At 40.8% G+C, this 26205-nt stretch overlaps 1 protein-coding gene across 1 annotated transcript in view; it reads left to right on the top strand.

Annotated features, from left to right (window-relative positions):
* The window catches only part of ITPR2 (inositol 1,4,5-trisphosphate receptor type 2), a 1380003-nt gene that overhangs the window by 1083865 nt on the left and 269933 nt on the right, over positions 1-26205 (top strand). The window contains 1 exon segment of the mRNA XM_029597493.1: positions 23397-23589. Coding sequence (XP_029453353.1) covers positions 23397-23589 — 193 coding nt within the window.

Raw genomic sequence — 26205 nt, 5'->3', positions numbered from 1 at the left:
CGGAAGAATCTTAAAATTTCCATTCAGAAAAATATTCCCTGATAGGGATCTCCCATCGAGATATATATTTTCCGTTGTCCGGTGAGTAAAAATCACTGTTCCCGGCCGGTATTGCTCCCGATGATTTTTGGGTCTCGACGTTTGTCATTATGGCAACAGGTTTTAGAAAATGTCCGGAATGCCCCCGAACCATGTCATTTACCGACTCACACAATGTGTGTTGTGCCTCGGCTCCTCACACAATGTCTCTACTTGCCCAAAGTGTGCCCAGATGACTCCAAAGGGTAGGCGGGCTCGCCTTGACAAGATGGAAACCCTATTTAAAATACAACTGGTTCCATCGACGTCCACCCAATCGGCATCGAAAAAATTGATCATAAAACCCTGCTGGGAACATCAGGGTAGCGGTGACTCTCCGTCACCAACTCCATCCAAGTCATCAACAACATCTACCTCGGCGCTGGGGAAAGACCGGGCCGAGCAACGAGGGAAACACCATCACCAGCACCTTTTGTCCACGCCCGGTGCCTGCACTAACACCATATCGGCTTTGATGGCTATCGAGCCGCTTGCGAAGAAGACACGGGTAGAGGAACTGTTACACCGTCTACACCGGAACAACCAAGGTGATCCCCACCGATATTGATGCCGGGTACTGAGCCCCCACAGATCCCTGTGGAGGAGCCAGTAGCGCCTAGCCTGGCACCCCCTGTAGCTGCGATATCAACACCAGCTTTCAGGGAGGAACTGGATGGTTTTATCCGCCAGGTAGTGCTCGATGCCCTCTATGAACTACATCTACTTGTGCCAGCCCCCATACTGGCACTGACACCAGAGCCATTGATGTTCGCACCATTGCTAACCAGGCTGGATACACTGATCAGTGCCCTGCCAACACAACCTGGTCCACCGATACCAAAGCAACCTGTGCAGCCTCCGAAAGACCTGATTACCATTCCCGGGTCTTCAGACAATGAGGGCACTGATTCCAGTCCAATTTTACCGATGCCTCAACCGATGCCTGGTCCATTGACGTCACCCATATGTGAGGACTACATCCTGCTGTCCTGGGAGAACACCTGATACAGGTAAGCAACTCTGCTGTTTCTCACTTTATTTATTTATTTATTTATTTATTCAACCTTATATACCGGCTTTCAAATTCATTTCAAGGCGGTTTACATTGATTGAAATTGCAATAGCAACATTCAAACACATATATACTAAAAACATATCATTGTACATATTACATGACTCAAATACATTAGAACTAAAAAGCTACCTGGCTAAAAATGCATTAAAACTACTCTTTCAAGTCCCATAGTGATAGCCAACACTTCTACCACGTCTTCCCAAATTTACCCCCCTTCCCTCCACCCTTCCATCTACCCTCCTCCCCCCCACCCACCCATCTCTCCTCCTTCCCCTCCTCAACTCTCATATCCTTCTTCCCCTAGTGTCCCTTATTATATCTTATCAGCTATACTACTATGGTGAACGGGATCAATTCTTTAAACTAAAAGCCTGTTCGAATAACCAGGTTTTTATCTGCTTCCTAAAACTATTGATATCCTCCTCTGTCCGGATCTCAGCAGGTAAGGAATTCCACATTTTTGGCCCTGCTAAAGATAGAGACCTCTCCCTCACTGAGCTAAGGTGAGCCAGTTTGGGCGATGGAATGGTCAGCAAGGCCTGACCAAGGGACCTCAAGTTTCGTGATGGAACATGAATACGTAAAGAGGCATTCAGCCATTCTGAATTCATGCCGTAAATTGCTTTATGTATTAAAGTTAGACACTTATATTGTATGCGGAACTGAACCGGCAACCAATGTAATCCCATCAAAACCGGAGAAACATGATCAAATTTTTTTGTGTCAGACAGTAGCCGTGCTTTGAGGTTGAATCATGCCAGTCTCCCAGGGGCCATCCTCTGGATTTCAAGTAGTTCCTCCATACAACCTTTGTGAATATTCAGTCCCCTTTGAGTTCTATCTCTGTTTTGTTTCTAGAGATGCTTTGAACAGAGAAAGGTACATTGATCTGCATTTGATGTGCCTCTGAGGTACTGAGCCATATGTCTCAAGGACTTTGGCATGCATGATCATGCCCAGCAACCTGCCTCTGATGACATAGCATTGCATTCCAAGCTTTGTCAACAGCAGCTTGTCATCTACATCTGTATCATCCTCAACTGTGTAAACAGTATGTTGGTCTCCTTGGTACCAATAGTTGTGACAGTGACCATACCTTCTAATTCTAAGCAGGTTTACTATTAAATCCATGCCATCTGTACCTGTTTTATCCAGGGTGGCTTTTTTGCAGACATCTGTTTAGCCCATTGAAGAATCTGTGGTGCCTGAGCACTAGTCTTCACATCTCCCTTCAGAGCCCTGTCCATAACCAGCAGGAACTTTCCCCACCAGAAAATATTTCCTATAGTTAGCTTGTGGTTAAACATGGGAAGAGAGGCATGCTGGATATGAAGTAAGGAACTAATGAGCTAAAGTATGTTAAGAGCAATGTATGTAAAACAAGGTTTAAATGCATGTTAACACCAATATAATGCACATTAATGCATTATAATCCTTAATACACATGTTCTTTACTCCACTTAGAAAATATTAATGAGTTATGTAACATGCAAAACAGCTCATTAATATAAAAGTAGTATTAATACAAATTGTGTTAGGAAATATAACTTGCATTAACCCACTGGTAATGTAAAAACTTAACGTGTCCCTGAGGATAGGGGGAGATGTTTCCAGGTTCCGGGTGAGAGGAGGGTCTTTCTTCACGAGGGGGGGGGTGTAGAATGGATGAACAGCTCTGTTGGGGGGGGCAGCTTCCTTTTCCTGAAAGGAGTGCAGAAAGTAGGTTTTGGGGTGTCCTAGCAGCCTACATTAGGCTTTGTATTAATCCCTAGAGGCAAATGTCAATACATCACCAATATCAGTAATGCAGTGTGCATTATCAGTCAATTTTAATGAAGTTTAGTATGCTGGTCCCTAAGTGGAGAATTTTGTATGCTCTTCTTCCCTAGATGACAGAGTACAAATGAACAAGACAACAAAAAACTCTTACATAAGAAGTGATATCCTATACACTGTCAAACTCTGACTTGCAGCTGGGATATACAGAATCATTAGCTGTGCGGAGATGAATTTAACTGGGCAAACTTGATGGGCTGATTGGTATTTTTCTGCTGTCATCTTTACTATATTCTACATTTTGTACAGAGGATAGTGAAAGCTATCCCATTTGATTTGCACATCTCAGAAAGCCCAGATCATACTCATTTAACCTATTCAAATACCTGGGTGCACCTGAGGAGTTGTTGGCAGTGCCTGCCCCCACTGTATTGCAGGGTACTCAGAAAAGGATCTTAGAACACTGAAACTCTGTTCTTCATGGTAGGAAAAAGATAGACATGAAGTATTGCATCTAAGCAGCTCCTGGATTTGACCTGATGCAGTCAAAGTGACTGAATCCACTCTAAAATGATCCAAGAAGCGTAAAATGCATGTGTATATGCCGTCAGGCCATAAATCTAAAACTTTAGAAAAGGGGTGTTGAACTGCAATCCTTGAGGGCCACAAACCAGTCTAGTTTCAGTACATCCTTCATGAATATGTATAAGACAGGTTTGCATGCAATGAGGTGGTGCATGCAAATATATCTCATGCATATTCATAAGGAATATCCTGCAAACCAGGCCAATTTGTGGCCCTTGAGAATTGTAGTTCAGTACCCCTGCTCTATACCTTATTGGGGGAGCACAATTTTGAGAACACTATACTTCCTTCACACACATCACACTAACAACTTTCTATGGTTGATTACTTGTACATCCTCTGCAATAAAGTACAAACTGGTACTCAGTTCATCACTCAAGAGAAAGCGGAGGAATTCCACAGTCTTATTGGAAGAAAAGACTTGTGAGATGCATCTTGTCCACTTGGCCCATGATGTGTTTGAGACAACATCAAGTTCCTCTGCCATAGGTATTGACACTCCCAGAGGGGTATAACTGTGAGCATCAGGCTTTACAGAAGATATGTAGGAAAGACTTGCTCACATGTCATGACTAGGTGAGAGTGTCATTTTTCCACCTATAATTTTCCATCCACACTTCAAATATTTCAGTGGATTTCAAGAGCAGCATGATAGGGATGAAGATATTGACACTGTGAGCAGAAGAACTGAAAACCCTTCACTGTCACTTGGTTAAAGCTGAGATTGGATTTCTTAATTTGTCCAAAGCTGAGATTGGATTTCTTAATTTGTCCAGGTGAAATAGCTAGTCTTCTAGTCCATATGTGGAAAGATACCCCTGTAAGGGGAATGCTCAGATTGTATGCAAAATGTTGGAATTTTATAATCTCATAATCTGGTTTATTTAGATTGTCAAGAACAATTATAGACTGCATCTTCTAGAAATTTCTTCAAATTGTCCTTCCAAGAGGGCATTCGTTCCCTCCCTGCTCTGTAATCTATTGAGCTTGGAAATCTCTATTTGCAGGCCTGTGTACTTAAACTTGTCCTACTGCAGAGGAGAGAGTGGGGATTTTACTCCCAATTCTTTCTGTTCTCCAAAAATATAAAGTGATTCAGACCCATCCTAAATATGAGGGACTTGAACATATATCTAAAAGAGGGAACATTTAAGATGATTTTTCCAGATACCACTCTCCCACTGCTAAATCATGGAGGCTTACAGCCACATCACCCAAATCACAAGATGTATCTCAGATTTATGGTAGGAATACTGCATTTCCTGTACCATGTTCTGAATTTTGGTCTTATTTCTGTTCTGAGATTTTACCAGATATCTGACTGCTGTTGTTGCATATTTATACAAGATGGGAGTACTTTAGTTCCCTACCTGAACATAAGAACATATAAGCACATAAAATATGCCATACTGGGTCAGACCAAGGGTCCATCAAGCCCAGTATACTGTTTCCGACAGTGGCCAATCCAAGTCACAAGTACCTGGCAAGTACCCAAACATTAAATAGATCCCATGCTACTAATGCCGGCAAAAAGCAGTGGCTGTTCCCTATTTATTAATAGCAGTTTATGGACTTCTTCTCCAGGAACTTATCCAAACCTTTTTTAAACCCAGCTACACTAACTAGATTAGCCACATCCTCTGGCAGTGTATTCCAGAGCTTAAGTGTGCATTGAGTGAAAAATAATTTTCTCCGATCTATTTTAAATATGTTACTGGCTAACTTAATAGAGGGGCAATTTGATTACAAGCGTATTTCTAAGATAAGCTCATTCCTAACTCCCATCTGAGCCCATCATCTAAACTTTAATTAATAGGGGCTGTGCTAGACACGACTAGGCCAAGGCCAAGTCATTAGACTTGATTAGAGTCCAGGATATAATGGCCACAGCAGCGTAGATAATTTCAAATTAGCAGATGTTAGCCAGTGTATATTGAGAGTTCAGTTATGTCTTTCCCATGACAGCTCCAACATGAAGTAGTCTTAAAGAACCTTAGCTTCTCAGTCATGCTGCTGGTGTTCTGACACCACAAGCAAAAACAAGGATGGACCAGACAAGATGGGCTTGAACAAAACTGGAACAGGATATTTTCTACCTGTACTGGCCACGTTCTCCTTGGTTGAGCACTCAGGTGCTAGTGGCCAGCAGAACTTGGAGAGCAGGAACACACAACTAGGGCAAACACACACTTGGGAAATTGAAAGCACCCACAGGAATAGGTCTGAACTGCTGCAAGAACTAAGGGATAGAAAGGTGCCCACTGAAACAGTTCAAGGCCACTGCAGAGACTAAGGTAAATTTTAAGACCCACGTGCAGGCACACACGTGCATGTATTTGCCAGCGTGTCGCACGTGTTCTAAAATCAGCTATATACGCATTCATGTGCGCATGATTTTTTCTATTATGCTCGCATATGGCAACTTGAGTGGTTAAGTGGAGAACATTGAGTAGATACGTACCAATGTAATTACCTATTTATCCAGTTCATTCCCAGTTCACCCCAGTAAAGGAGAGGACTTCCAAAACTCCCAGCTAACTTGCCTCCCTTTTACCCTATTAGTCCCAACCTTTAAAACCCTGCTGACTAGCCTAGTTTTTTGTTACATTACTTACATGCCATCCATAGCAGAAGTAAAGTTACGTGGTAGGGGATCCCGGCATACGCTTGTGCGCATAAATACTTATGCCCCAACTTCATTTTACAGACTTAGCCTATCCATGCCTCGCCTACACCCTGCCTCTTTTTTATTTTTATGATTTGTGTGACTAGTGGGACATACATGCGTACCCATGCGGTTTTTAAAATCTGCATAGAGCGCACTGGGCCAAGTCATGCACATATCTGTGTGCACCAGCTTTGGTGCACACAGGGGTTTTAAAATCTATCAATATGACTAGACAAGAACACAGGAGCAAACTATTACAACAGAAAAGCATTCAAGAAACAAACCAAGAAAAAGCAAGATAAGGAGTATGTAACCTGATAGTGGGGCCAAAGTAAATCCACAAATCAGGGCCAAGGATCAGAGTCAGAGAGCAAAGACTCAAGACAGACATAAGGCCAAGGCTGGGACCAAATCAAGGAACATGCACTGGCACTGAGCATGTTATGAGGCTGGCTTATAACTGAGTCAACATTGGAACTGCATTGCCACCAACAGGACCTCCAAGCCATAGAGCCTGAGGAATTAGGCAGCTACTACACATGGTCCATTAAGGGCCCTTGCGGGCCCGAGGCACAAGCTGCCCCACAGATCCTCACGGTCTCCAGGACTGAATCCAAGTCACAGAGGAGCTAAAGCATTGTCCTTGTTGTTCTGTCATTCCAGTTTGACCTAGAGGTTCCATTTCCAATTCCTCAGCATCAAATTATACTAATGACAGATACAGCCAAACTGACCTGAAAGCTTACCTAAAGGAGCTATAGATCCAAGATTCTTGGTCCGTCAAAGAGAAAAAAAATCACTCCAACCTCTCAGAGATGAAGGTTGTACTGAACATTCCAAAGGCTTTTAGAAAGCATGTAGCTAGCAAAACTAATCTAGTTCAAACAACTAAGTAGTTAAGTTCCTCCTCTTGTCTTTTTTATGGAGTGCACTAAAGTTCCTAGAAAGTCCAACCAACTTTTTGTTTCTTAGATCCCAACAAGCCAAGCTTTGTAGGATCTTTCTCTATTTCGGTATCCTATTGCTTTTCTCATTTTTGTGCACTGAACTTTAAGGCATGTCAAAGTTCATGTTGTTAGGGCCATAGCAATGTTAGTTGCAAGTCTAAGTATAAATTTTCAATACGATGGCTACTTGGCAATGTACATACATAGTTTACTTTTCAGCCTGCATAAACAAATCTAAAATTCAAATTCTTCACATTGTTTGAATTTGAAGATCAGGTTGTTATGCAGATAAAAGATATGTGTGTATTGCAAGAGTCAAATGAAGGCATAAAGTACACATGTTAGCCAGGTGTCATGATTCTGCCTGTTATGCAACCACCCACCCCCACCAATCCACACCAGCAGAGGTCATCAGTAACTCTTCCTCACAGTGACTCTAGCCACCTTCTCGTTGATCCTATCATGTGGCATTTATTTATTTAGATTTTTATAAACCATCATTCCAAGTGAGTCTCACCAGATCACAACGGTGTATAATGTATAACAGTATAACAGACAGGAAGGAGAAAAAAACACATACCTAAAAGGCCATTGCAGAAAGACTAAATGAATTCTTTGCTTCCGTGTTTACTAATGAGGATGTTGGGGAGATACCAGTTCCGGAGATGGTTTTCAGCAGTGATGAGTCAGACAAACTGAATGAAATCACTGTGAACCTGGAAGATGTAGTAGGCCAGATTGACAAACTAAAGAGTAGCAAATCATCTGGACCGGATGGTATGTATCCTAGGGTACTGAAGGAACTCAAAAATGAAATTTCTGATCTATTAGTTAAAATTTATAACCTATCATTAAAATCATCCATTGTACCTGAAGACTGGAGGGTGGCCAGAGTCACCCCAATATTTAAAAAAGGCTCCAGGGGCGATCCAGGTAACTATAGACCAGTGAGCCTGACTTCAGTGCCAGGAAAAATAGTGAAAACTATTCTCAAGATCAAAATTGTAGAGCATATAGAAAGACATGATTTAATGGAACACAGTCAACATGGATTTACCCAAGGGAAGTCTTGCCTAACAAATCTGCTTCATTTTTTTGAAGGGGTTAATAAACATGTGGATAAAGGTGAACCGGTAGATGTAGTGTATTTCGATTTTCAGAAGGCGTTTGACAAAGTCCCTCATGAGAGGCTTCTATGAAAACTAAAAAGTCATGGGATAGGAGGCAGTGTTCTTTTGTGGATTACAAACTGGTTAAAAGACAGGAAAAAGAGAGTAAGATTAAATGGTCAATTTTCTCAGTGGAAAAGATTAAACAGTGGAGTGCCTCAGGGATCTGTACTTAGACCGGTGCTTTTCAATATATATATAAATGATCTGGAAAGGAATACGACGAGTGAGGTTATCAAATTTGTGGATGATACAAAATTATTCAGAGTAGTTAAATCACAAGCAGGCTGTGATACATTACAGGAGGACCTTGCAAGACTGGAAGATTGGGCATCCAAATGGCAGATGAAATTTAAAGTGGACAAGTGCAAGGTGTTGCATATAGGGATCAATAACCCTTGCTGTAGTTACACGATGTTAGGTTCCATATTAGGAGCTACCACCCAGGAAAAAGATCTAGGCATCATAGTGGATAATTTTTTAAAATCGTCGGCTCAGTGTGCTGCAGCAGTCAAAAAAGCAAACAAAATGTTAGGAATAATTAGGAAGGGAATGGTTAATAAAACGGAAAATGTCATAATGCCTCTATATCGCTCCATGGTGAGACCACACCTTGAATACTGTGTACAATTCTGGTCACTGTATCTCAAAAAAGATATAGTTGCGATGGAGAAGGTACAGAGAAGGGCAACCAAAATGATAAAGGGGATGGAACAGCTCCCCTATGAGGAAAGACTAAATAGGTTAGGGCTGTTCAGCTTGGAGAAGTGACGGCTGAGGGGGGATTATGATAGAGGTATTTAAAATCATGAGAGGTCTAGAATGGGTAGATGTGACTCGGTTATTTACACTTTCGAATAATAGAAGAACTAGGGGGCATTCCATGAAGTTAGCAAGTAGCACATTTAAGACTAATCGGAGAAAATTCTTTTTCACTCAACGCACAATAAAGCTCTGGAATTTGTTTCCAGAGGATGTGGTTAGTGCAGTTAGTGTAGCTGGGTTCAAAAAAGGTTTGGATAAGTTCTTGGAGGAGAAGTCCATTAACGGCTCTTAATCAAGTTTACTTAGGGAATAGCCACTGCTATTAATTGCATCAGTAGCATGGGATGATCTTAGTGTTTGGGTAATTGCCAGGTTCTTGAGGCCTGATTTTGCCTCTGCTGGAAACAGGATGCTGGGCTTGATGGACCCTTGGTCTGACCCAGCATGGCAATTTCTTATGTTCTTCTGTCATATAAAACTGTATAATAGGAGGTGTATTGAAAGATTGAGGAGCTATATTAAAGAGAAATAGAGAAGGCGTTGAAGAGCCAGGTTTTCAGTTCTTGCTTGAATTTCTTGGTGTCAGAAGAAGTTCGAAGATGTTCTGGTAATGAGTTCCAGAGAGTGGGGCCAGCAATTGATATAGCTCTGTCTCTTGTATGTTTTAGGTGGTAGTTTTTTATGGTTGGGATTTCGAGTAATCCTTTGTTGAGGGATCGAAAGAACGAACAGGAGTACGAGATTGAAATGTATTCCAAGTAGTTCCTTATTGGTATTGAAATTGTTGTGAATTATTGTTAGGACTTTGTATATTATCCTGGATTGTACAGGTAGCCAATGTAAAGTAAATAGAATCGGGGTGATGTGATCAAATTTTCTTTTCCCAGTGAGTACTCTGGCTGCTGCATTTTGAAGAAGTTGGAGAGGTTTGAAATGATTGGCTGGAAGTCCTAGGAGTAGGGATTTGGAACAGTCCAGGTTAGAGAATATAAGTGATTGTAGAACTGTTCTAAAGTCTGATGATGTCAGAAGGGGTTTTAGGCGGCTTTGTATTAGAAGTTTAGAAAAACCAGATTTGATTAATTTGCTTATGTGAGCTTTCATGGATAAATTTTCATCAATTTTGTACGCCGAGATCTTTTACTTGAGTTACGCGACAGAGAAGGTAGTTTCCTATATTGATGTTGGGTATAATAGTTTTAGATGGGTTTTTGCATCTTCATCTTTACTTAACCCAGCCTGACCATTCCCTCCATGCTTCTTCATTGACATAGCTCCTTGACATGGCTATCCTTGCTTTCCTTGCCTTGTGGCCTTCCTTGGCCTCCTGCCTTTCCTTAGGCCTACCTTGGCCTTTTGCCTTGCTTTGTGGCCTACTTCGGCATCCTCCCTTGACTTGTGGTCTATCTTGGCCTCCTCATTGTCTTGTGTCCTTCCCAGCCTTCCTGCCTCACTCTGTGCCTTTCAAGCCTGCCTGCCTCGCTCAGATGCCTCCTGGACCTAGTTGTCCAGTCTTGCAGACTTTGAGCCTTCTTGGTTCGCCTAGCCAGCTATTTGCCTTTGGGCCTTCCTGTTTATTGTTGCTTCTTATGTCTAGTCCTGTCCTTGTCTAGTCATATCTTGTCCAGTCAAATTCTTGTCCTGCCCCTATTTCCAGTCTAGGCCTTGCCGTCATTTCAGGCCCTTGTTTGTCTGTCTTCAATTCCAGCATGGTTTCCTGTTCCAGGCCTTCTCTCCAGCCCCAGCCTTGCCCTTGGTTCCAGTCCATGTCTTCAGCCCTGCCTGTATCTAGCTACTGCCTGCCCTCAGTGCCAGCCTTGCCTCCATCCTGCGCCTGGTTTCAGCTCCCTGCTGATGCCTTGTTTCAGCTTCTAGCTGGTACCTTCTTCTAGCTGCCAGCCGATGCCATGTTTCAGCTCCCAGCCTGTGCCGTGTTCCAGCTAAGTCCTACAGGCCACCAGAACCCAAGGGCTCCATCTGCAGGGCATATAGCTAGTATAGGCAGAGGACCCAGTCCCCCAGAATCTGGTCCTACTCCTGCTGGATGAAACTCTAGCCGAGCCTGCTTGACCTATGACATGCATATTTGCTATAGCATTTTGTAATACATTAATTTGATATGTGCATGTTTAATAAAATATGTGTAATTCTACCATGCAACATACACGTATTTGTAGGCTTATGCACGAATACATGCAATGCATTGGAACTATGTATATCAATGGATTGAACACGTGTACTTTACCCACCTAATTTAAATATATATGTGCATATAATTTATGCACTGAGAAGAGAGGATCATCTTGCTGGTGGCTGAAGAGGATAGAGTATATATTACTTAGGGAAATTTTAGAACTTACAAAGTTTTGGGGAGAGATGAACTATTGGGGTATATTCTTTAATATGTGTGTGTTTGTTATAAAAAGCTAACCAAAAGGTAGGGAAAAGCTTAGAGTTTGTGTGTTTGTTATAGAAAGCTAGACAAAAGGTAGGAAAGAGCTTTGAATTTGTGTGCTTGTTCTTCCTTACTCCCACACCTCTCCCACCCATCCCTACATTCACATTAAAAATCAATCAGCCTTTTATCTAAAACACAGGATTCCTTTTGGCCTTATCAAGAGTTTAATTATCCTGTTGCAGGTCATGTCCAGATTAATAGTGTATATACCAATAAATTTAAAGGACTCTCATTTACAGGTCCTACTCCCTTTGCAACCTAAACTTAACTAAGAACTCAACAAAATTATGATGAAGGCAGCAATCCAGCAGCATCCAATGTCACATGTATGTTTTTTTTCCTGCCGGTAACAGGTTATATGTGTGCACCTGGGGCAAAGAGCTCCTGGCTCTCAGAGAGTGAGTCTGATCTCTGGAAGCTAGAGTGGCAGACCTAGAAGAGCTGAAGCTCTCTGAGAGGTTTATAGATGAGACCTTCAGGGACATATTAGCCGTCCTAATTCAAGTCTGGCAGCCTTTTTGCTGCCTTGTTGGAGGAAAGTCTCTTGGCCGGGCAGCATCAACCTGGTGCAGCAGGAAGTGATTCTGCTCTCCTGGAGTTCCATTGCCCTTTCGAACGGAGGATGTGTCTCCCAGGGCTACTGCCTGAGAAGGAAGGGTTAGGTCAATCATCATAGTTGGTGATTTGATTATTAGGAATATAGATAGCTTGGTGGCTGCTGGGCATGAGGATCACTTGGTAACGTGCCTGTGTGGTGAAAAGATGGTGGAGCTAATGATTTTAGACATTGTTGGGGAGGAGCTAATGATTTTACACATTGTTGGGGAGGAGCCAGCTGTTGTGGTATATGTGGGCACCAACAACATAGGAAAATGTGGGTGTGAGGATCTGGAAGCCAAATTTAGTTTTAGGTAGAAAGCTAAAATCCAGAACCTCCAGGGTAGCATTTTCTGAAATGTTCCTTGTTCCATGCACAGTCCCCAAAGGCAGGCAGAGCTCTGGAGTCTCAATGCATGGATGAGATGATGGTGAAGGAAGAGGGCCTCAGTTTTGGGAAACCTTTTGGGGAAGGGTGAGTCTTTTCTGAAGAGATGGGCTCTACCTTAACCAGAGTGGAACCAAGCTTAAACAGGGTAGAACCAGGGAGGACTTTCAGCTGGGAAACCTCTCTTCGAGAGGTAGGCAGAGAAGGGCAGGCTACAAGCTCCGTTTCCACCTTTGAGCTGTTCCATCGTGCCGCCCGTAGCCATGCCCCCTAAGTGACGTCATCGGGAGGGGCCGGAATCGCTGAGATAAATTCTGGGAAGCAGCGGCGACTTTCGGAGGACTTTCAGCTGGGAAACCTCTCTTCGAGAGGTAGGCAGAGAAGGGCAGGCTACAAGCTCCGTTTCCACCTTTGAGCTGTTCCATCGTGCCGCCCGTAGCCACGCCCCCTAAGTGACGTCATCGGGAGGGGCCGGAATCGCTGAGATAAATTCTGGGAAGCAGCGGCGCGCAGCCGCTGGCACGCTGCCAAAGCCGCGCGCCAAAGGGGCGCGCCCCTGGGCGAAAATTTTTCTTTACTTTACCTAACCACATGGGCAGTAAAAGGAAACCAAAAGTTTGGACTTCATCTTCAGCGACTACGGAGGCTAGAGGGCCGATGGACCAACATATTGTAAGGCGGGTAAGTCAAGCTGCCCGCAATACAATTCCTGAAATATCTTTTTCCTCAGGAGCCTCAGACAGCCCAAGCCAGCAGTTACAAATTCAACCTCACCTGGATTCAATCATACCCCCCCATCCAGGTTTAAGGATGGAAGAAATTATTACGGACAATGATATACCTCTCTCCATAGTTATCGGGGAGGGGGTGGAATTGGGATCTAATGAGGGACTTGGACTACAAACATCTAGTCCAGTAACCATAGATCCCCAGAATATAACCCTGGTGGATGTATGGAGAGCAATTAACGATTTGCAAAAAGTAATGTCAGGATTTATGGCTCAGACTAATAAAGGAAATCTTGAGTTAAAAAATAATATAGAATTACATGATAATCGTTTAAAACAATTAGAGGAGGCAGGCAGGGGGGCTACAGTACAGATAGCAGCCCTGCAGACTGCAAATCATTCCTTTATTAAGGATTCTCTGACAACTCAGCGACAAATTGAGAGACTGGAAAATGAGAATAGGGTTAGGAACCTGAGGTTTTTTAAATTTTCAAATGACCAGACTCCTTTCAGCCACTGAGTTGTTAAAGAAATACTTAAAAGAAAATTTGTTTATATTAAATATAGATGACCAATCTATTTCAAAAATATATTATGTTTTGAATTCTAGAATAAAGAGACAGGAAGGAGAGGAAGGTATGGACAGTATTCAACAAAAGTCCCTTAATTTAACCTCCTTCCTGGAGTCATCAGTTGATGACATACCACAAAGAGCCACACTTTTTGTGACTTTTTGCAGAGAGAAGGATAAGGTTAATATTCTTGAAAAATATTTCAGGAATAAAGAATCTTTGTTTTGTGGTTACAAAGTCCAGGTATTTCCTGATGTATCACGTTCTACTCAGTACAGGAGGAAGCAATTTCTTGTCTTGAAATCTAGAGTATTGTCCATCGGGGCAACATATTTTCTTAAATTCCCCTGTAAATGTGTAATAGTGTACCAGAAGAATAAGTTTATTTTTCAGGACCCATCTCATTTAGAAATTTTTTGGGCAGATAAAGAAAGAGGCTGAATTAGGAATAACTGCAATAAATAAAGTAATCCAGCTATATGTAATTTGATAGAAATACATTTTCTTATGTGTTTTTGCTTGATTAAGATGATTCCTCCCATATAGTGGACTATAAGATTGAGGTATAGAAAAATATACTTGAAAAATGAATAGTGGGTTTATAGGATGTTATACCAAAATTTGTTCCTTGTTTTTTTGCAATTTGTATAATTTGTAAAAACCCAATAAACTATAAATAAATAAAAAAACAAACAAACAGGGTAGAACCAGGCTGCTGGCGATAACCTTTAAAAAGGAGATAGAGCAGCTTTTAAACTAGAACAAAGGGGAAAGCCGACAGTCACTCAGCAACGCATGGTCTGGAGGGTGGTATCTTCGATGGATGCTAATAAAGCAGGAGAGTTAAGGCATCGCCAACAGAGAGGTTCCAATAAAAGCAAAAATAGTCCATGGGTCTATAAGTAAAGAATCACCTGAGCTAAAAGATTCCAAATTATCTCTGTTAACTGAAAAGCAAGCTGGTAATACAAACCTAAAACACATTTTGAAATGTCTGTATGCCAATGCCAGAAGTCTAAGAAGTAAGATGGGAGAGTTAGGGGTAGATTTTAAAATGTTAAGCGCGCGCGTCCATGTGCACACATTACCCAGTACGCACACGTGGACGCGTGATTTTATAACATGCGTGCGCTGGTGCGTGGTGATCCTGGAAGATGTAGTAGACCAAATTGACAAAGTGAAGAGTAGCAAATCACCTGGACCAGATGGCATATATCCCAGGACTCTGAAAGAACTCAAAAATGAAATTTCAGACCTTTTACAAGGAATTTTGTAACCTTTCATTAAATTTATCCATTGTACCTGACGATTGGAAGGTGGCCAGTGTAATCCCGATATATAAAAGGGCTCTAGAGGTGAAACTATTTTAAAGAATAAAATCACAGAACATATAGCTAAACATGATTTAATGGGATACAGCCTGTATGGATTTACCTAAGGGAAGGGATGAATAAGCATGTCAATAAAGGTGAACCAGTAGATGTGGTATATTTGGATTTTCAGAAGATGTTTGACAAAGTCCCTCATGAGAGGCTTCTATGAAAACTAAAAAGTCATAGGATAGGAGGCTATGTCCTTTTGTGGATTGCAAACTGGTTAAAAGACATGAAACACAGAGTAGGATTAAATGGCCTGTTTTCACAGTAGAAAAAATGTTAACAGTGATGTGCCTCAGGGATCTGTACTTAGACCAATGTTTTTAATATATTTATAAAATATCCAGAAAGAGGTACGACGAGTGAGGTGATCAAATTTGAAGATAATGCAGAACAGTTAAATCACAAGTGGATTGTGATAAATTGGAAGAGGACTTTGTGAGGCTGGAAGATTGGGTGTCTATATGGCAGATGAAATATAATGTGGATTAAGTGCAAGGTGATGCATATAAGGAAAAATAACTCATGCTGTAGCTACACAATATTAGGTTCCATTTTAGGAGTTACCACCCAAGAAAAAGATCTGGGCATCATAGTAGATATTATATTGAAATTGTCGGCTCAGTGTGCTATGGCCATTAAAAAAGCAAACAGAATGTAAGGAAATATTTGGAAGGTTATAGAACTTGCAAAGGAGGCCAATAATTGTGTAGCTGCAAGAGAATTTGACATTAGTGAAAAACTCGTCAGAGATTAGAGAAAAAAATGAAGAAAAACTGCTAGAGATGCCAAAGTCCAAAACATCTTACATTTCAAAATGGTGCCTTTTGAAGAAATGGAAAAGGATTTGAATGACTGGAAGATGGAATGCAGACAGAATGGGCTACATTGTGACTCGCTTGAGCATTAGGATTCATGCCCTTCAAATGGCACAAGAAGAAAAATATTCAGTGACCGAAGGTCTGAAAAAATTCACAGCATCGTCTGGTTGGTGTTTGAGATTCATGAACTGATATGGATTGTGCTTTTGTTAGTGCACAAAGATTTCACAGAAACTGCTTAAAGTGCTTGAAGAAAAGATCTGTGCATTCACAAATTCATTATTCAGCAGAGAATAAAGAATCATTTCAATATGAATAACACTGGTAATATGGATGAAATGCCAATGACATTTGATATGCCTGGCAATCATTATGTAGCTGGCGTTGGTGAGAAGACCATACTTGTAAAAGCAAATTGTAATGAAAAGACCCATTTCACAGTGGTCCTGTCTTGCCTGGCAGATGGCGCAAAATGGCATCCAGTGGTAATATTCAAGAGGAAAACGATGCCAAAGAACCTAAAAATTCCAACAGGCATAACTGTTCGGGTTCATCCCAAAGGCTGGATGGATGAGGAGGGAAAGAAATGGTGGTTGCGTGATGTGTGGGGTAGGTGACTGGGCGCAGGGCTAAGAAAATGACTGTCACTAATGGTGTGGGATATAATCCGCACACATATAACAGAAGATGTGAAGGATGATGCAAGGAAAATGGCGATCACATTAGCAGTGATTCTAGGAGGTCTGACATCAATGCTCCAGCTGTTAGATGTCTGTCTTAACAAGCCTTTCAAGGACCAATTGCAGCATATGTGGCAACAATGCATGTGTTCTGGTCAAGCAAAGTTAACAAGAGGAGGGAACCTGATGAACTCAGACATTGAATTGGTAGCGAAATGGGTAAAGGATGCCTGGGAGTGAATTCCACCAGAAATGGTCAAGAAGTCATTCCTGAAATGCGGCATTGGTATGGATCAGAAGATGATGCCATCTGTGAATACAAAGATGAATCAGCATTGGATGATGATTCAACAGATGGAGACAGCGAAGACAACATTTATGCTGATGGCATCTTCAAAGAACAGTTCCATGATTTATTCGGACATTCCAACAATGAAGAATCGGACTTAGGAGGATTTGAATAAAAGAGAAGGATTCAAACAGTAGGGACAGCCATAGGGGAGGGAGGCAAGGATTCATACAGCAGGGATATTTCCTAGTAGTTAGAGCAGCAGACTTTGAACCATGGAGATCAGGGTTCAAATCCCACTGCCACTTCTTGTGACTTTAGCAAGTCACTTTACCCTCCATTGCCTCAGATACAGACTTAGATTGTGAGCCCTCTGGGAACAGAGAAATAACTACAGTATCTGAATGTAATCCACTTTGAAATGCTGAAAAGCAGAATATAAATAAATAATGAATTTTTTATGATTATGATAATGTTTCTTATGAGACACTTTATTCTGATTTTAAAAAATAAATAAAAACAGTTTCCTTAAGTTATCAGTATGATTTCAACATTTCATTTGCCCCTTAGGTTTTACCCTCGACTTATCCATGGTGACAGATAATTCTTGATTTGGGGGCCCAAAAAATAACCTTGACTTATACATAAGATTGACTTATATATGAGTGTATATGGTAGGTTTGCTTTAAAATTAAGAGCATATTTACATGCAGTAGGCATATTTCAAATCATACACATGCAAGTGTATGCATGTTTTTAAATTCAACCTCTATGTTTATTAAATTTCACCGCAAGAGGCACTTATCATGTAAATTTGCAAGTTATATACTTCAAAATTAAATTTTTATAGGATGAAAGGTGGTGGTTTCATACACTCTTGTGGCAATCACCATCCAGGTTATGCCGCTCTCTTTTATAATCATAAACACCCCAATCCTCCTTCTATTTGTATTTTCAAATTTCAACTTTGTGCCAAATGCTTAGAAATTTATGAATTAATGTGCCACCTCAATAAACATTTTGTGCTTATACTGAACCATGCACGGCTTCCTTATCTTTAAACAACCGCCTCTAAAGTTACTTAGCTGTGGATTGTAACATCTCCTTAAACTCGTTTATCTGTCACTCCACCCAACTTGTACAAGTTTTGAATAAAGTCTTTTCTCAGGGGTTGTCCTGTCATTGTAAACTGTTTTTCATATAATGCTGCAATTTGTTCCACTCTGGTGTAACGTAGGTGCTCGATAGCCTCCTTTCCAGCTTGTTAATGGTGGTCTGACTCCCAATGTTTTACTATTGAATTTTAAAGTCACCTGGGCATTCAAGGGGAACCAATCAAAGCAGATCTTTCATACTAAGGACTTCCAATCAAGCTCCTCATTCAACCCACCAGGCTGTTCCGTTCTCAACTTATGTATCCAAAACTGCTCACAATTTTTTTTCACAAAAGGAGCGTGGTGTGGGCAGGGTATGGGGTTCCAGGAAATATGAATGAAACCAGCATGTAAGTATTTACATACACCAGCGTGCGCCGGAATCCCAATCTGTATAATTTTACTTCTGCTATGGACTGTGCACAAATCATGAAACAAAAAAAAACTAGGCTACACATTAGGGTTTTAAGGTTAGGGCTAACAGGGTAAAAGGAAGGCAGGTTAGCTAATAGGGTAAAAGGAAAGCAGGATAGTCCTTTCCTTTACTGGGCTTAACTGGGAGCGAACTGGGGAAACAGATAATTATGTCGGCATGCATATCTACTAAACTCCCCCCCATTTACACTATTGAGGCAGCATTTGCATGCACATGTGCGCATCAGTGTAAAATCGTGTGCACATGAACACGCATATAGCTGATTTTAAAATGCGCATTTGTTATAAAATCGCTGTGTCTATGTGCGTGAGCTGGCAAACATGTGCACATGTGCTCCCGTGCCCAGATCTTTACAATTCACCCTTTTGTCTATTAATTGAGGTTAGGATTAGGTTAGGTGTGGCATTTGATTTCAGGTTTTGGAGCGTGAGGAGCTCTTAGAGTGTTTATTTCAGCTTGAGACCTAGCCCCTCACTGAGTATATTTATGGAGGAAAATCCTTTTCTATGCAGTCCTTGAGGTTAAGGATCTACCTCAAGTTTAAGGTAGAGACTTTATTTAAGAAAAATTTCTCTTTGTGAGTTATTTTACTGGAGTGTAACGTGGTTTCCTCTTCGAAATGGCTACTACCCGTAACCAGAGGCTGGGGCACTGAAGACCTGCTAAATTACTGTGGACTCAGTAATTGTTTCATGAACTGGATCAGTCTTCACTGGTCTATGTGCTGTAGTGCTGGTCTATGTGCTGTAGTGCTGCTGAACTGGAACATATTAGCTGGACACAGAACTGGGTTTTCAAATTATATTTTACTGATTTTGTCAAAAGTTAAATCAATTTCCAATCATCAATAAATTAAATTACAGCTGAATGTCCACTTCTCTCTGTATAAGAGTCTCTGGTTCAGGTTTCTTGGGTGATTTCTACAACTCCTGCACTGAGGGTGCAAGAGGCCCAATCTCTGTTGGAAAATTCTAATCTGCACAGGATCCCCTTATACCAGTATACATTATTTTTATGTGCCCTTGGAAAATATACTGTGATTACTCTTTCTTTTTTCAAAGTCAACAGTTATTTCAAAATAAATGTAAACATTACATCAACAATCGGTTGTTCAAATATTTCAAAATTTCAAATTTTTCAAAAACAAGATCCCATTAAACAAGATTCCATTATTTATACATCGGGTGCAAATAGTTTATAGACCTTCATACCATCCCGCGGTCTTTTGAGCATCTCTGCTCTTTGCTTAAGCCGCTTATGGGATCATCTTTAATCGTAGGTCTTTTTTCACCTGTATCCAAATTTTTTTTTTTTTCATTTTTTTCAAAGCAATTTTCGTTTGTATAAAATGTATTATAAGCTATTTTAAAGCAAGCTATTGAGATCCTCTTATCATTTCACTCTTAAAGTGGTAAGTTTTTGAATATTTTGAAATATTTGAACAACCGATTGTTGACGTAGTGTTTCCCTTGGAAAATATGCCATTTCAGAGAAAAGCGTTACATCTAGTTCTCCCTTTTGGTCTCTCCATGGCTCCCATGATATTTACAAAATGTCTTGAAGTGGTAACTGCTTATCTAAGGAACATCAGTGTATTTATTTTTTCATATTTGGATGCTTGGTTCATATCCAGCTATTTTATTCAAGAAATGTGTTCCTCCACATTTCATATGATGAATACCTTCCAAACTCTAGGATTCATCAGAAGTTTCACAAAATCCAATTTGGAGCCTACTCATATAATAGACTTCATAGGCACCCGCCTCAATACCAACTAAGGAAAGATATTCTCCCTCAGTAGAGGCAGATGGACTGACTAAGACAATTCTATCTCTTTCACATCATAAAAATGTTGGGACACATGTCAGCAACAGTCCATGTTGCCCTTTTTGCATGTCTCAACATGAAACCGGTGCAGTAGCACCTAACATCTCAATGGAACCAACACTTACAACCACTTTACCACAAGATGAATATTTCAAAATCTAAGGGAGTATACAGAAACTATTTTAGACCACCTGAAGGGTCCAGGTGAGCAATCTCATCCAATTTTCCTTAAAGTTCAGACCCATAGGGAATCCTAGTTAAAAGGAGGAGCCCTTCACCAGTATAAGACTTCAAGGCCTAGAAGGGCTGAGCAGACAGAGACCTACCCTACGTGAAGACCTGCTATTTTTAAGGTTTGAGAATGAAATGATGTTTATGTCTTGATATGTTTAAAGATTGTGAGCTTCCTAAATTGTTTTGCTTTGCATTGCCTTTTAATATTTATGGGATACCTACACTTCAAGGTGATCCGCCTAATTGTTTTGCTTTACACTGCACTTTGTTTTCACTGTAAATAAACTGCACTTAAGGAACAGCTAGAGTCTGCCTCCTTTTTCCTTTGGCTGTTCCCAAGCCACTACCGTTCGAGTTACCACACCAGAACTCTCATCCAGTTTCTGGTATGTTAGTTGGAATCTTCAGATCTGCAAATTACAATAACCACAGATGCCTCTAATCAGTTACGGGGAGCTCATCTGAACAGCCTTTGTTCTTAAGAAACTTGGTCACCACAGAAAAGATTACTCCACATAAATCACCTAGAATTGAGAACAATCTTTAATATTTTAAAAGTATTCAGTTTTGGATGAAGGGTAAAGTGGTGTTGATCTAAACAGACGTTCAAGTAGCAATGTTCTGTATCTCAACAAACAAGGAGGAAAAGGCTTTTCCAATTTCTGTCAAGACGCAAGCAAAGTATGGAAATTGGGCAGTTACCCAAATAATTTACTTGATAGCTGTCTGTCTTCGTAGAAGCTAAAATCATATAAATTGCCAACTGCAACTACATGAATTGTCATTGGACCATTGGGTAGCACAGGAGTTGTTTCAGCTTTGGGGCACTCAATAGCTAGAACTCTTCGCAGTACCATTCAATAACAAAGATCCTACCTACTGCTCCAGAAGACCAGCAAAGGACAGTCTAGCAATGGATGCTATTTCAGTCCTATGGAATGAAGGTCTTCTTTATGCCTTCCTCCCATTTTCACTTATAGCCAAAACAAAAAATTAAGAGAAACATATCTGATAATTTTGATAACCCCATTTTGGACATGTCACATTTGAAATCCATGGATTGAATGCCTAGCTGTTCAATAGCCAATTAAATTGAGAGCATTCCCATCCCTGATCCTCAATGCAAAGGGGATCTTCTGAATCCCAATCTTCAGTCTTTGGCTATAACTGTATGTTTGTTGAAAGTCACCTAGTCTCTTCAACACATTTGCTTCCTACAGTGAGTAAAGTTATTCTAACATCAAGAAAATGACCTACAAAAGATCCTACAATTGTAAATGGAAAAGATTTGCTATCTGGTGTTGAAAAGCCAATCAGAACCCTTTTAAATCCCCTCTTACTTCAAAACCTCTTAAGCCTATCTGACATAGGTTTGAAAACTAAGTCAGGGTTCATTTTAGTGCTATAGTGAAATTCCTATCGCCCAGCTGCCTAGTTGCCAGATTCATGAAGGACCTAACTCATGTAAAACCTCCTTGGGATCTAAATATAGTACTTGCTCAGCTCATGCAATTCCCTTTTGAGCCTTTAGCAAAACCAGATCTAAAATTCCATTCTTGAAAGATTTTGTTGTTGATAGCTGTATTTCTGCCCAAAGATTAAACAAGATGCAAGTACTCATCTCATATTCTCATACACCCATTTTCCACAATAGGATAGTTTTGAAAACTCCAAAATGTTTACAAAAAGTGCTCTCTCAATTTCACTTAAATCAATCTTTCCCCAAGACTACACTCCAGTAAGGGCATAGAGGCTCTTCATTCACTGAATCACAGAAGAGATTTACTGTTCTGTTTGGAAAGAAAGGAGTCCTATAGGAAGTCCAGTTGTTTATCTCCCTTAACCTAGTCAAACAAGGGTTTTCAATTATGAAAAGAATGGTTTCCACTTGAATATCTGATTGCATCTGGTATTGCTAAACTCAATCAGAACGAAACCTTCAAATGAAAATGAAACCACATCAAGTTAGAGCTACCACAGTCTCCTTAGTTTATCTTCACTCTGTTTCTAGAGAAGATTATTTGGAAGACTGCCACTCAGTATCTGTCTATGTCATCACTTCTCATTACTGCCTAGAAAATGCTGCACATCAAGACAGCAATTTTCATTAAACAGTTCTCAAAAGTTTGTTTAATTAATTTCTTCAACTCTTCTACCAATCTGTTCATCATATGCATTGCATGTTTTGCACTACTGACGTAAAAGCACAATAAAAATGTTCAGGCAGCTCTCAGCTTGGGAGTCCTCACTTGTATGGCTATTATCCTGCTTGTCTGTCTATAGAGAAAGCAAAGTCACTTATCTGTAACCAGTGTTCTACTTAAACAGCAGGACAAATCAGCCACACAGTCTTACCCATCTCCTCTAGAGTTGAAGTTTAGTTTGTTACAAATACTAAGGAGACTTATGTGGTAGTGCCTGCACAGGAATACCTGCACATGCTCAGATAAACCTTCTTGGTTTGTCAGATCTCAGCTTTTCTGTCTCTATGCTGTCAGATGATGTCACCCACTTGTGTGGCTGATTTATCCTGCTGTCTGCGGTATGCAACTGTTAAAGGTATGCAACTTTGCTGTCCACTTCTTCAATGAAAATTTGTCTGGTTCTTGTTTGGTGTAGTAAGTCATTATATATCTTTTTACGTCCTGACCTAATTTTTCATGCTGAGAAAAGCAACACTAAAAGACCCTCAGTTATTTATAATATACTTCAGAAATTCTTGTTTAGCTACTGAAGTCAACATTTTGAAAAGTTCATGTGAATCTGTTTTCAGATTGTTCGTCATGATAGGACAATGGAGCAAATAGTCTTTCCTGTACCAAATATCTGTGAGTTCCTCACTCGAGAATCCAAGTGTCGTGTGTTCAATACAACAGAGAGAGATGAACAAGGTAGCAAAGTGAATGATTTTTTCCAACAAACAGAAGACTTGTACAATGAAATGAAATGGCAAAAGAAAATTAGAAGTAAGTATCTAGGTTTTATTAATTTTCCTTTACTGAAGTTTATTAATGTCACTGCATCACTGGTACTACTTGATGTAGATAATTTATTTTGTGTTTGTAAGATTTTGTCTGTCAGGGGTCCCACCAGATGTCCCCATCTGCCTGGCTTGGGCGTCTGGTTATCACCTGATACCATGTTTCACCCAAAAGTATATAGCCTTCTGAAGAAAAAATATTACTTACAACAATATGTATTTATATATACTGCTGTGGTGCCAGCCAGAAAACTCTGCAAAAAATACACTCAGAACCCATATGGTATTAGGCTATTGTAATACATGTTGAATGTGGCCTTGGCCATCAAAAAGCCATGAGTAAACTGAATTTCCATTATAATATAGTAAGCAACCCATACCAAAACAGCATTAAATGCCAGCACTCCAAGAATAACTGTTATGCTCCACAGCTCACAGGTCAACCCTGCGAGCCATCTCGCTTACCCCCAATGATGCCGGCCTGATAGCAAGGCTCAAGAAGCCGCCATCTCATCTTCGTGGTGGGATGCTGCCATTGCTACTGCTCCCTGCTCTTCCTTAGGTGTGCATGTGCTAGATGTCCCCAGGTTTAAAGGGTCCGCAGTGGGAAAGGGCCAGGGCGCTCGCCGATGACATCACTAATTTCAGCCCTATATTTTGGCTCCTCAGACCTTATTGCCTTGCCTCAGCATCAAGTCCCCTGGCATTCTTATTTCCCAGTGCATGTTGCTTCATGTATGCTTGCCTTGTCTATGCCCCTTGATCTTTGTTCCTGCTTTGTCCTGCATTTTTCCTTCACTGCTCTTCATTCTTGTCCTTGTATGTGCCTTGCTGCCAGTCTTGTCTGTCCATCTTGTTCCTTGATCCATGTCTCCCTCAACTTGATTTTCTGATTTTGACCCTGCCTTGGATTCGGATCTTCCTTGAATGCTGCCTGGACCTGAACCTACACTTTGGACCCAACCTTGCTCTGCCTACTGCCTGCCCTAACCTTTGGCTTGTCCTCCATCTCTGCTGATCACTGCCTATCCCAACACATGTTCACCTGGACTCACATGGTTGAATTACCCTAAGGACATACCTAAGTCAGCCCATGGAACCTAAGGGCTCATCCTGCGGGGAAAGGGACTAGTATAGGTGAAGCTCCAGTCTGTCCCACTACAGGGTATTTCCACTAGCTGACGGAGTGCACCTAGTGGATTTACTCACGAGGTGGCACTAACCTCTCCTCAGTAACAAGAGTCCACACTTTTGACAGGCATTACAATAACAATTCTACCTATGAAAAGGTAACACCATAAATATTACACCAGGCCCTAAAACACCAATGCACCTCCTATTAGAAAATCAGAGAAAGCCAGGCTGCTTATAGATCCCCATACAGAAACTACACACTAGCAAAATACCTCACCTTGGTCACACGTGCAGATCACTGACAAAACCTCACAAAAAGCAGAATAAAAAGACCATAAAGTATAAATAGAAACATGCAGATAAACTGAACTGGAAAATGCAACAAGTCAGACTCTGCATGTATGTGAGCGGATTTTGAAACATGCTCGCATAAGGGACATTCACAGTTTTTCCAAATAGTCTACCAGTTTTCCCAGGCAATCTTGATGTCATCCAGACTCCTCTGGTTCTTATTCTTGCATGCCCCTCCCAGTTGACCCGAACTCTTCATCTGTCATGTAAGCCCTAAAACGTGAATTCTGCAGACAGTAAAGTTATGCGACTAACAAGCCACTGCATGCTACGGCTTCCATTTTTAAAATACGGAGTTATGTAATTAACAGTTGGTCCTGCCCCAGAACGCCTATGCCCCTCCCCTTTTCCACTCCCTTATTTTTTTTTGCATGAGCATATATGTACATAACTTATGGCTTTTAAAATCCATGTTGCTCATGCACGGCCCACTTATATATGGGCATTTTTGTGCAAGCGACACTCTTAAAATTGACCCCATAATCTTTTGTTCTCATACTCACATGCAGGCTCTCTGACACTCACATGCAGGCTCTCTCACTCACACTTGTTCTCTCTGTTACATGCACACACACACACACACACACACGCTCTCTCAGTTACACGCACTCACAAATGCTTTCTTTTTTGAAAGTTAAATACAAGAGCTATAGATTTTCTTAATGTCCTCCCTCCAGTTATTAAGTCAAATTTGATCAAACTATGATCACTATTGCCTAGCAGCCTAACCACCATTACCTCTCACATCAAATCCTGCATTCCACTAGGAATGAAGTCTAAAATGTCTCACCCCTTTCATCAGTTCCTGGACCAACTGCTCCATGAAGCAGTCATTTATTTCCTCAAGAATCTTTTTCTCCCTAGCATTTACCGATATTACATTTATACAGGCAATGGGATAATTGAAATTTCCCATTATTACTGTGCTGCAAAATTTGTTAGCTTCCCTAATTTTTGTTAACATTTCATCATCTATAGCAGGGGTCAGGAACCTTTTTGGCTGAGAGAGCCATAAACGCCACATATTTTAAAATGTAATTCCATGAGAGCCATACAATATGTTTAAAACTAAATACAAGTAAATGTGTGCATTTTATGTAAGATCACACTTTTAAAG

This window comes from Rhinatrema bivittatum, chromosome 4, assembly GCF_901001135.1.
Source record: "Rhinatrema bivittatum chromosome 4, aRhiBiv1.1, whole genome shotgun sequence".
NCBI classification, from domain to species: Eukaryota; Metazoa; Chordata; class Amphibia; order Gymnophiona; family Rhinatrematidae; genus Rhinatrema; species Rhinatrema bivittatum.
The sequence above is the reverse complement of the archived record's forward strand: the minus strand, read 5'-3'. Positions and strand labels throughout refer to the sequence as shown.